At 41.7% G+C, this 15,407-nt stretch overlaps 1 protein-coding gene across 2 annotated transcripts; it reads right to left on the minus strand.

Moving 5' to 3' along the window:
• Positions 1 to 682: 682 nt before the first annotated feature.
• On the minus strand, positions 683 to 13,367 carry MRPS10 (mitochondrial ribosomal protein S10). 2 transcript variants are annotated; one of them, XM_058432309.1, is made up of 7 exons: positions 13,257 to 13,367; positions 8,613 to 8,677; positions 8,454 to 8,523; positions 5,817 to 5,953; positions 4,511 to 4,619; positions 2,740 to 2,829; positions 683 to 2,254 (listed from the first exon to the last, which is right to left on the minus strand). In XM_058432309.1, exons 1-7 carry the CDS (start codon positions 13,302 to 13,304, stop codon positions 2,171 to 2,173), a joined length of 603 nt encoding a protein of 200 aa, XP_058288292.1. In that variant the 5' UTR covers positions 13,305 to 13,367; the 3' UTR covers positions 683 to 2,170. The 2 variants fall into 2 exon arrangements, with proteins under 2 accessions (XP_058288292.1, XP_031996435.1); XM_032140544.2 differs by having other exon boundaries at positions 8,454 to 8,526.
• Between the last annotated feature and the right edge of the window lie 2,040 nt (positions 13,368 to 15,407).

The following is a 15,407-nucleotide window of genomic DNA, read 5'->3' on the forward strand; positions in this document are numbered from 1 at the left end:
AGGTTTTAACATATAATTGGAAGTCCTAAACTAAGTACTTTGGTTTACAGGTTAATTTGGTCTGAAATAGCTGGAAGTGGATTGAAAGAGCTCATATAGAAGTCATTAGAGATGAGCACATATACATCATCCTATAAATCACTACAAAAGTGATTTCATGTCTGTAAAAAAGTCCCAAAAAGTTTAGGTGTGGATCTACATTTATTTTATTTGTTTTTTTTGAGACAACGTGTTGCTCTGTCACCCAGGCTGGAGTGCTGTGGTGCGATCTCGACTCACTGCAACATCCACCTCTTGGGTTCAAGCAATCCTCCTGCCTCAGCCTCCCAAGTAGCTGGGATTACAGGCACCCACCACCATGCCCAGCTAATTTTTGTGTTTTTAATAGAGATGGGGTTTTACCATGTTGGCCAGGCTGCTCTCGAACTCCTGACCTCAGGTGATCCACCTGCCTCAGCCTCTCAAAGTGCTGGGATTACAGGCTTGAGCCTCCACGACCAGCCAGGTCTGTATTTATTTTTAAAGAATTATTTCAGATGAAAATGTGTCATAAATTGCTTCTTTGCTACACATAGTTACCATTATGTTGCTCATGTTTTATTGACTAGTTCTTGACCTTCAGGTACTTATACCTGGTGTAAGTATGCCTTAGGCATTCATGAATGACAGCCAGCAACTGAGCTGAAGGTCATGGGGCACAAGGCTGTAATTCTTTTAATGGTAATGACAGTAACGTAAGTCTGATACACAAACAGTATGTATTCAACACACTGATACCTGATAGCATGTCAGGAAAAGAGAACAGGCAATGCAGTTTAAGGGCGGAAGAACTGAGAAGTCATAACTACTCCAAAGATGAGAAGGAAACCACAAAAGACATGGACCTGCTTCTACTATAAAAAGAAAATGAAGCACTTCTCTGGGGTTGCTATACCGTTTCAGCCCATTGTAGTCTTGCCTCTTTCAAAGCTTTAGCCACTATTTCATTTCATGGAAAAGCAGACATCTCCTAACAAACAGAGTGACATTTACCAAAAGAAAGAGGGCTTATCAGTGAGAAGCTTAATAAAGAAAAATATTTACCTATGCTTTGCACAATTTTCTTTTTTTTCTTTTGAGACTCGCTCTGTTGCCAGGCTGGAGTGCAGTGGCACGATCTTGTCTCACTGCAGCCTCCATCTCCCGGGTTCAAGCGATTCTCCTGCCTCAGCCTCCTGAGTAGCTGGGATTACAGGTGCACGCCACCACGTCCAGCTAATTTTTGTATTTTTAGTAGAGACGGGGTTTCACCATGTTAGCCAGGATGGTCTCAATCTCCTGACCTCGTGATCTGCCTGCCTTGGCCTCCCAAAGTGCTGGGATTACAGGCGTGAGCCACCGTGCCCAGCCTGCTTTGCGCAATTTTCAAAAGCCATTATTTCTATTCAATTTTGGGTACTTACTATAGTGCTGGATGCAAAGTTTATGCAGTAAAAGCTTACTGAATGAATGAACTACAGGATAAATAATACAACTAGTAATTTCTTAAGATCATAAATTCCATTACAGTAACCCTGGTAGGCCACTCTATAAAGTTCTGGGCTCCAAGAAGAGGTCAGTGCATGCCACAAATGTGTTTGATCTGCTGTGAAGTATATTCACAGTCTGCAAAATGTAATGCTTAAATGAGATAAAATTGGTTGGTTACCACCCCCAAATTAGCATATGCCAGCCTGCACAAAGGTAAATAGCAAAAACTTTAACTGCTCAATCTGAATTACCAAAGATTCCTTCTAGGAATCTTAAAAAAAAAAAAAAAATAACGGTGCGAACACTTTAAGCACTTATTTTCAGATGCATCAACTGACATAAATTAAAAATGGTACAAACTAATAATTGAACACCAGTAGCAAAACAAAATAGAATTTTCACTCTTTCCGCTTTGAGTCAAAGTGGTTTGCTCATGTTTGTTGAAATCAGAACTGAAACAATGACCTGTATAAAAAGAATAGATAAAAGTGGTTCTTCCATTAAAGTTCCATTCCCTGCTCTCAGCTGATGAGGGCAGGAGAACTCAATGGAGCAGTTAGGGCGGACTCAAATCATCTCAGCTGGAAGCACTCTCCACTTAAACATACTCATCTGGCCCACCCTCATTTCAAATTCAGGCAAAAATGGCCTCCCTGAGGCTTTATGACTTGCTTTCTTCTTTTTCTTCTGATAGTGTTTCCCAGATTGGCTCTTTGATGTGTTCTGGTAACTGTTCTAATTGTGTCTAAAAAAAGAAAGAAAGAGAACTATAATGTGGATTTAATAGAACTCTTTGACTACAAATCGGACTTATTAATTTGGTCAAATCCTCTTTACGTCTTTTTCTTTTATCCCCCTAGGCTTTCTATAGGGTTTTGAAATGGAAAGAAGGAAACTTGATGGTCTATGAAACACTCTCACATATATAATCTATTTGATCCTCAATGATCTTCATGGATTGCCACTTAATGGGATCCCCAAGTCTGGACAACTAATATTGAGGAGGGAGAACTTCACAGATGGTTCACGGGGGACTTGGGCTGAAATGGCAGGATTCTGTTGCAAGGGGTGGGTAGCCCCCAACCACGGTGGCAACTCTGTCTCTCAGTTTGCCACAGGTTAGGGCAAACTCTACTCAGTGGGCCAGGACCAGGCTGCAATGTATCAAAACAACAATACAGATACCACTCCCCACCACCCCCCCGAAAGAGGTAGAAATTAAAGCTATACCTTTGTTACTTCCATAGCAACCCCTTCAGGTAAGTTTCGCTGAATATATTCCAAGTAGACATCTGCTGTGCTTCCAGTTACATGTTCTAACTAAAACATCAAACATGAAAATGGTTCATGCATGCTGTTTGTTAAAGCACACATTTTTTTTTTTTTTTTTTTTTTGAGGTAGAGTCTCACTCTGTCCCCTGGGCTGGAATGCACGCGATCTCAGCTCACTGCAACCTCTGCCTCCTGGGTTCAAGCCATCTCCTGCTTCAGTCTCCCGAGTGGCTGAGACTACAGGTGTGAGCTACGTCCAGCTAATTTTTTTGTGTTTTTAGTAGAGATGGGGTTTCACCATGTTGGCCAGGCTGGCCTTCAACTCCTGACCTAAAGTCATCCGCCTGCCTTGGCCTCCCAAAGTGCTAGGATTACAGGCATGAGCCACTGCGCCTGGCCTCCCCTAAAGAATCTTACATAAAATCCCAATTTAAAAAAAAAAAAGTATGAATCCTTTGGTTGACGGCATGGGGGCAACATGGCCCAGAAACCATCTTCCTCCAAAATGCAGCTGCCTTAAAATCAGGGCTCCATGGAACACAATTGGCAAGCATCGTATCAAAGCAGTATACTTACAAGAGGCTCACAAAACAACTGAAGACAAAAGGACTAGATTTTAAGATATAGTTAATATAAGATTTTCTGTGTGTACTATGAGAGATGTTTCCCTCAGACAGGTGGATAAAATTTAGGTTTTTCTTTTTAAGAGTAGGGACTGGGCAGGCACAATGGCTCACACCTGTAATCCCAGCACTTTGGGAGGCCAAGGTGGGTGGATCACCTGAGGTCAGGAGTTCAAGACCAGCCTGACCAATATGGTGAAACCCCATCTCTACCAAAAATACAAAAATTAGCCAGGCGTGGTGGCGTACACCTGTAGTCCCAGCTACTAGGGAGGCCGAGACAGGAGAATTGCTTGAACCTGGAAGGCAGAGGTTACAGTGAGCCTAGATTGTGCCATTGCACTCCAGCCTAGGTGACAGAGTGAGACTCTATCTCAAAAAGAAAAAAAAAAAAAAAAGAAAAAAGAGTAGAGACCGTGACTTTATTATATTTGTGCCCTCAATGACTAGTACAGTACTTCCCATATAAAAGACGCATAAGTGCTTGTTTTAATATTTACCAATCACTTACTATGTGATCAAAGTATTCTGAGTGCTTACGTTTTCCATTCTAATCCTCACACTAACCTTATGAGATGGGTACCACTATTGTTCCCATTTTATAGATGAAGGAATTGAGGTACATGTCACACAGCTGTTAAGTGCCAGGACTTGGATTCTGGCATTGGCAGTCTGACTCCAGAACCTATGCTCTCCTTAAGGACAAGACTGTGCTGGCACTGATGGAAGCACAAATGAGTAATAGATGAATGAAAAACCTAATGCTGTGCATCACTGACATGGAAAATCCAGCTAGTATGTGAAACAGTTATTAGAACTGCGTAAAAACTTCACTAGAATTTTTGAAATATGAGCAACATTATTCCAATGCTTTCTTTGCATAATCTGCACTCCTAAGGTATACACTACTCTAAAGGATGGCTTTATTTGAATTTACTTTTCCTACCATGACACTTCCATAAACACTAAAAGATATTTACCTTCTGTACAACCAACAGACACGGGCTTGCTGAAAGAAGTCAAGCTAGTCAATGTTAAAGTAAAGCTATATGCCAGTGTGAATTTCTGGTATTTCAACAATGCCAGAATTTCTCACATACACTCACCTCTAAACATCTGTAAAGTGTTCTCATTTCATACTGAACTCTGTGCTTCTTGTAAATATGCACTGACTTGAGAAGAGTAAATCGCTCTGTTTTCCTTGGAGGTTCGTGTCTGAAATTAATGGACAAAACAAAACCTGAGTCACTATGATAACAAAGCATAATTCCATAATTTTGTAGGTCAGACTCACACTCAATTATAGGCATTAGCTACCATTTGCAGACTTCCATTTGCCCAAACTGTCATCTGGAACAACAACTGCTATCATAAAACTCAGGCCAAAATAAACACTGCAGACAGCAATAGAAACTTTTTCCCACAGGCTCAAAAAGAAGCCCTGGCATGTCAAGTGTGCATGCATACACACACACCTGCTGCTTTTACACCCTTCAGTCTTTTATTGACCAAATATATGAATTGCGAAGAGTAGCACCAGTGTGGTGGAGGACATAGTTGTAACACCTGCTATATGTCTGTTGTTTTAGGAAAATCTATGGATAAATCGAAATAACAAAACTATAGTCTGTTTTGGGAAACTGTGGCCTTCTGTTTTTGTCAGAAGGCCAGACTGCCAAAGCCCCAGATGGGGCCTCATTCAACAGCAGAAGGAGCAGATGACAAGACAAAGGAGACAGTTATGCTTGACCCTGCAATGACTCCAAGGCTATTTGAAGCTTACCTTGTTCAAGCAAGAAATTACTGGGTAAGTGGTGTTTCTTAGGGAAGATTTGAAATGATGGATGTATTAGCCAAAAATCATCGCATCCAAAGGGTCTAAAACGATTGTTCATTCACCTACTCTACCTCCCTGCTCCATGCAGACCCCAGAAACATGGCAGGAAGGCATGATCCTGATTAGGATAACATATGACAAGCTTAAACTCTACCCACCAAGAGTTTCTATCCCACTTTAAGAGCTCAGACAAGGCCAGGTGCGGTGGCTCACGCCTGTAATCCCAGCACTTTGGGAGGCCGAGGCGGGCAATTTGCCCGAGCTCAGGGGTTCGAGACCAGCCTGGGCAACACAGTGAAACCCTGTCTCTACTAAAATACAAAAAATTAGCCGGGCATGATGGCGTGTGCCTGTAGTCCCAGCTACTTGGGAGGCTGAGAACTGCTTGAACGCGAGAGGCAGAGGTTGCAGTGAGCTGAGGTTGTGCCACTGCACTCCAGCCTGGGCAACAGAGCGAGACTCTGTCTCAAAAAAAAAAAAAAAAAAAGAGTTCAGACCTTCCTGGGATGAGCACTATTTTCCTGGTTGATCATATTATAGCAGCGAACAGGCGGATCAGGAAAGGCCATACTCACACTTTAATAGAGATACCAAGTTCTTTAGCAGCAAGCACAGCAAAATATTCATAACTGTCCAATACAGCCTTATCGTGACTTTTCACTAAAACCGACAGGCGCTTATATAATGTGTCTGGTTCATCAGAGATTGTTATCTAAAATCCAAAAGAAAAGCTTCAGTTTTAGTTCCTCTTATATTTATAACTAGCAAATTTAAAACATTACCGTCAATTGAACAACTTCAGAGTTTACTAATAAATGAGGAGAAAAACACTGAGTGACAGCAGTGTTAGCTGAAGTGTCTAGATACTTTCATGTTCAGATCTGGACAACGAGCCTCAGAATCTGTTAAAACACAGTGTAAATCAAAAGAATTTTCAAGGCAACCCATAAAATTACTAAAGGAACTTTCCAACTTAAAATAATTATTCAGCTTCAAATTCACAACGAGAAAGGACTTCAGGTTCTGCTAATAAAAAGAGCCTGGTCAGAAGACCTGGACTGAGAATTAAACTCTGCTAATGGTAGCTGAATGACAATGGACAAATCATATCATCTCACTGCACATTAGTTTCCTCACATATGAAAAAGGGTAAACCTATGCTATCGCTCACAGTATTTCTCTAAGAAAAAAATAAGAAAACACAGATTAAAGTGCTTATTAATTATAAAACATTATTATACAAAGCCAAGCTAGTTCTATTCATATTTTTTTTTTTTTTTTGAGACGGAGTCTCGCTCTGTCACCCAGGCTGGAGTGCAGTGGCGCGATCTCAGCTCACTGCAAGTTCCGCCTCCCGGGTTCACGCCATTCTCCTGCCTCAGCCTTTCCGAGTAGCTGGGACTACAGGCGTCCGCCACCATGCCCGGCTAATTTTTTGTATTTTTAGTAGAGACGGGGTTTCACTGTGGTCTCGATCTCCTGACCTCGTGATCCACCCGCCTCGGCCTCCCAAAGTGCTGGGATTACAAGCGTGAGCCACCGCGCCCGGCTCTATTCATATTTTTTATTAGGTTTTATTCACATATGTTTTGCCTGCCCTAATAAACAAATTACTCATTTCTAATTAAAATGATATGACACTGACTGTACCTATAACTTCAACCTCTTCCACCCTAATACCTAAAGACCTTAGAAATAATGGGTTTGACATTTCTGACTTTCTTCCAAGAGGTGAATTACCTTCATTTCATTCATCCGTTAAACCAGTAAATTATACTACTAATCCAATGATTCAGAGTTAAATCACTTCACTCCTGAAAGATTTACTTACTAGCCAGAAAGCTAGATATCCACTCTTAATTACTCCAAAAAGGGTTGTTGGAAGAACAGAATACACTGATAGCCTGTGTCCTAAGTTGAGGGATAAGAAGGGGGAATATAGCCTCAAGATGTGTTCTGACTGATCCCTACAAGGTGTTAAAAGATACTTTGAATTTGTTAGGAATATTAAAAATCAGAAAATTTCACAAGAAAATTTGGATTTCAGTTTAGCTTGGAAGATTTAGACAGGCTGGCATCACCAGGTCTGATTTCCCACAGGGCAACAAGTGGCTAGAATAAGTAGCTGCTGTCATGCTTATAAAGACAGTGGCACACCATGCCAATTCTGCCACCTCTTCTTATAGGCCTGGCTCCTGCAGGCATATGAGTTGCAGACTGGGACTTAAATGTACTATCATAGAAATACATCCAGTACTGGCCAGGCGTGGCGGCTCATGCCTGTAATCCCAGCACTTTGGGAGGCTGAGGCAGGCAGATCACTTGAGGCCAGGAATTTGAGACCAGCCTGGCCAACATGGGAAAACCCCATTTCTACTAAAAATACAAAAATTAGCCAGGCATGGTGGTGTGTGCCTGTAATCCCAGCTAGTCGGGAGGCTAAGGCATGAGAACTACTTGAACCCAGGAGGCTGAGGTGAGGTGAGCCGAGATCATGCCACTGCACTCCAGCCTAGGTGACAGAGCGAGACTCTGTCTCAAAATAAATAAATAAATAAATATCCAATATCTATTAAGAGAAAAGTTAGAAAAGAAAGAGTAGTAAACTAGACATGTGCACAAAGTGAGTACCTACAGACAAATGTCTAGAACTGTAATCCCAAACTGTTAAAGGGGGTTATTTTTGAGGGGTGAAAACGGAAGGATTTTTAAAAATTACAAGTAACACAAAAAACTGGATTGATGAAATCATAGCTTCTACAGGGTTACCAAGTTCCTTCTAGATGTTTATTATTTGTGCTAATGCATTTTATCACTGTGAACAAAAAAGCACTGTCCAGGCCCAGGCTCAATACACAAAATGAAAACAAAGACTTGAAGGTTACAAGAAAAATACTTTTCCATAACGTAACATCAAGTATTCTACATCACAAATTCTGACAAGTCTTCCATTATGCCAAGCTAAAAGCAAGAGACTACTAATTAACACAGTTATTTGGGGGTAAATAATTTATTCCTTTAGAACTTACTTTGATACCTTGAAGATAATACAATCCAGGGAGTTAAGAGAATATATGCATTGTGCATTTGCCAGTATTCTAGGACAAAATTTTTTTATTCATAGAGTGTTTGGGGAAAAAAACCCCGATGAAATAATAAGGAAAACGTATTGCTAATGTAGCTCCTTATACCAAGAAACAGGGAGTACGTACCACAGGTTTGGTCAAATCCTTTGGAACATCAACGTGTAGGTTTGAAAACTGTACCCACTTCATATTGGTACTGCTATGTGTGGGAAAAAAAGAGAAACCTAAGTAAAATAGCACAAGAACCTATTTTGTTCAATTTAGCATATCCAATTGTATACTTACAGAAGAAAGCCACCATTTTTGGCTGTATTGCCCTTAGAAGTGTTTACAGAAAAATTCCCCAATCCCTAAAGAAAAAAAAAAAGTAGGACATGTGTTAGAATTAAAGTCAACTACCAGACCATTCATAATTTCCACTAAAAACTAAAAGGTTACCTCATTATTTCAGATGAAGATACTGGGGTAATTAAAATGGCCAAATTAGATTAAAAAAAAAGAGGACAATGGTAGAGTTGATGATAAAAAAAAGCAGTCTCAAAATATTAGAGAATCTCTATTTTAAAGTTTAGGAATAAAAACTTTTTCAAAGAAACAATTCTCATATTTAAAAAAAAGCTATGAATTATGTGGACATCTAGGAAAAAAATGTGACTTTATTTTCCCATTATTTTTTACAAATTAATTGTACTTCAGTATAATACTTATTTTGCCTGAATATTTTTAAGCAATAAAATATATTGTTTTTATAATTTGTTAAGAGTTGGAATAAAAATTCTAAAGTACTCCTCTTTTGATGCTTTCATACATCTTTTAAAGCATACATATTTCTTAGCTTGGCCGGGATAACTAGCTTATAAATGAACTGAAATATGTGCTGTGACTTCCACCCATCATTAACTACTGTGCCACATGCTACAACAAACCCGCATTTCCAAATCCTTTACTGTCAGCTCCCCCTGGTGGAACAAGACTTTCCAGTTTTAGGAAACAAATGATACTACTACATATAACAGCTGTTTTTTCCTTTGAACTTTTCTGAGATTTTAAACTGTAACCTGAGATAGTGGAAACACAATAGGATCCTTAAAGACACAATGAAGATGAAAATAAGGCCAGGTGCCGTGGCTCACACCTGTAATCCCAGCACTTTGGGAGGCCAAAGTGGGTGGATCACTTGCGGTCAGGAGTTCCAGAGCAGCCTGGCCAACATGGTGAAACCCTGTCTCTACTAAAAATACAAAAATTAGCCAGGCCCATTTGTCAATTTTGGTTTCTGTTGCCATTGCTTTTGGTGTTTTAGACACGAAGTCCTTGCCCACGCCTATGTCCTGAATGGTATTGCCTAGGTTTTCTTGTAGGATTTTAATGGTTTTAGGTCTAACATTTAAGTCTTTAATCCATCTTGAATTAATTTTTGTATAAGGTGTAAGGAAGGGATCCAGTTTCAGCTTTCTACATATGGCTAGCCAGTTTTCCCAACACCATTTATTAAATAGGGAATCCACAAATGGGATCTAATTAAACTAAAGAGCTTCTGCACAGCAAAAGAAACTACCATCAGAGTGAACAGGCAACCTACAGAATGGGAGAAAATTTTTGCAACCTACTCATCTGACAAAGGGCTAATATCCAGAATCTACAATGAACTCAAACAAATTTACAAGAAAAAAACAAACAAGACACTTCTCAAAAGAAGACATTTATGCAGCCAAAAAACACATGAAGAAATGCTCATCATCACTGGCCATCAGAGAAATGCAAATCAAAACCACAGTGAGATACCATCTCACACCAGTTAGAACGGCCATCATTAAAAAGTCAGGAAACAACAGGTGCTGGAGAGGATGTGGAGAAATAGGAACACTTTTACACTGTTGGTGGGACTGTAAACTAGTTCAACCATTGTGGAAGTCAGTGTGGCGATTCCTCAGGGATCTCGAACTAGAAATACCATTTGACCCAGCCATCCCATTACTGGGTATATACCCAAAGGACTATAAATCATGCTGCTATAAAGACACATGCACACGTATGTTTATTGCAGCACTATTCACAATAGCAAAGAGTTGGAACCAACCCAAATGTCCAACAACGATAGACTGGATTAAGAAAATGTGGCACATATACACCATGGAATACTATGCAGCCATAAAAAATGATGAGTTCATGTCCTTTGTAGGGACATGGATGAAACTGGAAAACATCATTCTCAGTAAACTATTGCAAGGACAAAAAACCAAACACCGCATGTTCTCACTCATAGGTGGGAATTGAACTATGAGAACTCATGGACACAGGAAGGGGAACATCTGGGTGGGGGAGGAAGGACAGATTAGATTTAACCTAATGTGATTAATGGGTGCAGCAAAACAACATGGACATGGATACCTATTTAGCCAGGCATGGTGGCGGCACGGTTGTGATCCTAGTTACTTGGGAGGCTGAGGCAGGAGAATCGCTTTAACCCGGGAGGCGGAGGTTGCAGTGAGCTGAGATCGTGCTACTGCACTCCAGGGTGGGTGACAGAGCAAGACTTCCTCTCAAAAAAAAAAAAAGAAAGTTTAGCATAAGTGAAGTTTCATTAATACAAATGATGGTCACCGAAGTATGTTTCTGTTTTTTAAGGGTTTTTTTGAGACAGGGTCTCACTCTGTTATCCAGGCTGGAGTGCAGCTGCATGATCATGGCCTGGACCTCCCAGGTTCAGGTGATCCTCCCACCTCAGTCTCCCAGATAGCTGGGACTACAGGCACGGGCCACCAGGCCCAGCTAATATTTTGAACTTTTGTAGAGATGGGGTTTCGCCATATTTCCCAGGCTGGTCTTGAACTCGTGGGCTCAAGCGATCCTCCAGTTTCAGTGTCCCAAAGTGCTGGGATTTCAGGAGTGAACCACCACCTAGCCTCGTTTTAAAAGCCTATTCTTAGCTTATTGTCCTTCCTCTCCTTACCCAAGATAGAGACAAATCATAACTCTATAATCTTCTTTGCACCAAAGGGGAAAAGGAAAAAGGAAATCAGGTACAATACAAAGTGGTAAGAGGTATGTGCCATTCTTCAGACAAAATTGCACAGAAAATTCCCTCCCAACAATTACACCAGTGACCCCACAATCGAGTTGTGCAAGAGGAACAAGAATATTACACTTCTCAGTCACGTTCTCCCACTACAAACTTCTGCTCTTTTTTTCTTTTTGAGACAGAGTCTTGCTCTGTCGCCCAGGCTGGAGTACAGTGGAGCATTCTCGGCTCACTGAAACCTCCGCCTCCCGGGTTCAAGCGATTCTCCTGCCTTAGCCTCCTGAGTAGCTGGGATTACAGGGGCCCACCACCACACTCAGCTAATTTTTGTATTTTTAGTAGAGACGGGGTTTCGCCATGTTAGCCAGGATGGTCTCGATCTCCTGATCTCGTGATCCGCCCACCTCGGCCTCCCAAAGTGTTGGGATTACAGGCATGAGCCACCACACCCGGCCAAGAAGTTTTTAAATTGCATTTTTTCTTTGTATTTCTTGAGAGAGAGAGAGGGAGTGTGTGTGTGTGTGTTGGGGGAGTGGTGGTTTGGAAGGGAGGGCTGTCTGGGTAAATTTGTCTTAATAAAGTAGTTCAAAAATTTCAATCTCTAATACCATGTGGCTTTTCTTAAGAACAGTGGTTTTCAGGCCGGGTGCGGTGGCTCAAGCCTGTAATCTCAGCACTTTGGGAGGCCGAGGCGAGCGGATCACTTGAGGTCAGGAGTTCGAAACCAGCCTGACCGACATGGTGAAACCCCGTCTCTACTAAAAATACAAATATTAGCTGGGCATGGTGGCGCATGACTGTAATCCCAGCTGCTTGGGAGGCTGAGGTAGGAGAATCACTTGAACCCGGGAGGCGGATGTTGCAGTGAGCTGAGATAGTGCTACTGCGCTCCAACTTGGGCGACAAGAGCGAAAACTCCGTCTCCAAAAAACAGTGGTTCTCAAAGTGTAGTCTGAGGCCGTCTGTGGGGTCTCTGAGACACTTTCAGGGAATCCGGGAAATCAAAACTACTTTCATAAAACCAAGACGTTATTTACAACTTTTCCACTCATTCTCTTACCAGTGTACAGTGAAGTTTTCCCCTGACAGCCTGAGGTGTGATATAGGAAAAGATTAAATACAGAAGCAGATTTGAATCTAGGTTTTATTAAGCCAGAAATTAAAGAGAGCTGCAAAAATGTGAAACATTGCTCTTCCTTACTCAGTTTGTTCGGAAAATATATTTTTCATAAAGTGTCAGTTGTAACATGTAATGAGTTAGTGTTACTTTTAAATCAATACATATTCTTAAGTTTTATTTTCCAAAAAGCTAAATATAGATAGCTAAAACCCACAAAAGCAAAAGCTCTCTGGAGTCCTCAACTCCGAAAGTGTAAAGTGGTCCCAAGGCCAAAAAGCATGAGAACTGCTGCTGAAAAGTTTTTGCTCCTCCTCCAAATAACTGCGCAGAGGATATCCAACCCACTCCTCTGGCTTGAGACCTTCATCTAAATCTGGATGCCAGGAAAGCATCTCAATTTAGTTCCATGGGAAGAGTTTGAGATCTTGCACCAACTCAAGCCTCTAATTTTCGCGAAGCAAATTTCCTGTCTTCTCTGAGCCTCAGTTTATTTTCAAACGTGAAAGGAGGGGTTTTGGAACATAGGAAGTACAAAATCTTTTCCAGCTCTGACATTCTACTATTATTCTTGTTCCTATTTTTGCCTGGACTCATTAACTTATGTTTAATTCCATGAGAGAATTCTGATAAAACCAGCCCCTTTCTCGTCACCTTCCTGTAAACGGCGCGAGGTAAGGGATAAATATCAGGAAAAATCCTGATGGGCAGAGCGGCTGGTGTCAGGACAACTTAAAAGCAACTATCCCGGTCAGCCCTCCTAGTCTTCCCTAGCCCATCCAGTACCTACCTGCCAGAGGCGCCAGCCCACAGCCCAGAATCCTGTCCGCGCCGCCATCTTGCCGGTCCCGACCTCTCAGGATTGCTTCCGGGGTTACAGCGGCGTCCTCAGACCATAGAGTTCCGCAAAAGGAGAGAGTACATCCTTATGTTCCGACGCCGGAACAACCATAGAGACGCGATCCTGTGCTTTTTCGGTGGGTCAGTTGGCTGGCCGAGCTTGGTTTTGCTCTGGCCAGTGTCTGGATAGTTACCAAGCCCCATTAATGTTTTCACCTTTAAATTGTTGTGTGTGTATACACACACACACACACACACACACACACACATTTATTTATTTACTTATTTTTCCCTTTTAGAGACTGGGTCTCACTCGGCTGCCCAGGCTAGAGTGCAGTGGCACAGTCATAGCTCACTGCAGCCTCAAACTCCTGGCTCAAGTGATACTCTTGCCTCAGCCTCCCAAGTAGCTGGACTATAAGTGCGTGCCACCACAGCCGACTAATTTTTTGTTTTTTTAATTTTCTTGTAGAGACAGGGTCTCGGTATATTGCCCTTGTGGCCTGGTCTTGAACTCGTGTCCTCAAGTGATCCTCTGGCCTTGGCCTCCCAAAGGACTGAGATTACAGGCATGAGCCACAAAGCCCAGACTGAAACTAATGTATTGACACCATTTACTTCAGTACTGGAATAATGGGTGATTTATTTTCCTATTTTTGCATTTTTCAATTTTTTTTGCATTTTTCAAAATTTTAAAAAAATCTATATTTAATAAGAAAAAGAAAGGTTGGCCACTACCATTGGGTCCAGTTGCCACTCAGTTACCTTACTGCAACGGCTTTCTAATTATGGTTCTTAATCCTTTCTTCCTTCCCCGCGCCAATTGGAATTCTTGTGCCCCATCCATTTTGTATACCACTGTCTTACTGATCTTTCTAAATTATTCATTTCCTTATGTTACTCTGGTATTTAGGAATTTACAATGGCTAGCTTCACCTACAACAAGCCAAAGTGTTTTGTCTAGTTATTAATGTCCACCATAATTTTTTCCAAGTAAAAAGATGTATAACTGGGATTTGCTATAATAAAAACTTCTTCAGGCTGGGCAGGGTGGCTTACACCTGTAATCCCAGCACTTTGGGAGGTTGAGGTGGGTGGATCACCTGAGGTCAGGAGTTTGAGACCAGCCTGGCCAACATGGTGAAACCCCATCTCTACTAAAAATACAAAAAATTGGTGGGGTGTCATCGTCGTGTGCCTGTAGTCCCAGCTACCCAGGAGGCTGAGGCACAAGAATTTCTTGAACCTGGGAGGTGGAGGTTGCAGTGAGCCAAGATCGTGCCCCTGCACTCCAGCCTGGGAGACACAATGAGACTCTGTCTAAAAAAAAAAAAAAAAAAAAGAAAAGGCCAGGTGCAGTGGCTCACACCTGTAATTCCAGCACTCAGCACTTTGGGACGCCAAGGTGGGTGGATCACCTGATGTCAGGAGTTCAAGATCAGCCCGGCCAACATGGCAAAACCCTGTGTGTACTGAAAATACAAAAATTAGTCAGGCATGGTGGTGTGCACCTGTAATCCCAGCTATTTGGGAGGCTGAGGCAGGAGAATCGCTTGAACCCGGGAGGCAGAGGGTGCAGTGAGCCGAGATTGAGATTGCGCCACTGCACTCCAGTCTGGGGAACAGAGCGAGACTCCATCTCCAAAAAAAAAAACTTCTTCCATTTGTGCAAATCTTTAAAATTTTATTTTTATTTTTCCTTTTATTTTCTCCTCATCTAAAAGTCTGCTTCTATAATACTATATTGTCTTTTTTTGTGTGTGTGTGAGACAGTGTCTCACTCTGTTGCCCAGGCTGGAGAGCACTGGCTTGATCATAGCCCACTGCAGCCTCAAACTCCTGGGGTTGAGTGATACTCACACCAGAGTCTCTGGAGTATCTAGAACTACAGGTGTTTGCGACCGTTTTTTATTTTATTTTTATTGTTTTGTAGAGACAGAAACAACTTGCTATGTTGCCCAGGCTGGTCTCAAACTCCTGGCTTCCAGCAATCCTCTCACCTTGGCCTCCCAAAGTGCTGGTTTTACAGGTATGAGCTACTGCACTCGGCCCATTTGTGCACATTTCTAAGCTTTATTTCCCCAAAGTGCTTTCACATATG

Source organism: Hylobates moloch, unplaced genomic scaffold (assembly GCF_009828535.3).
Source record: "Hylobates moloch isolate HMO894 unplaced genomic scaffold, HMol_V3 SCAFFOLD_20, whole genome shotgun sequence".
Classification (NCBI taxonomy): Eukaryota; Metazoa; Chordata; class Mammalia; order Primates; family Hylobatidae; genus Hylobates; species Hylobates moloch.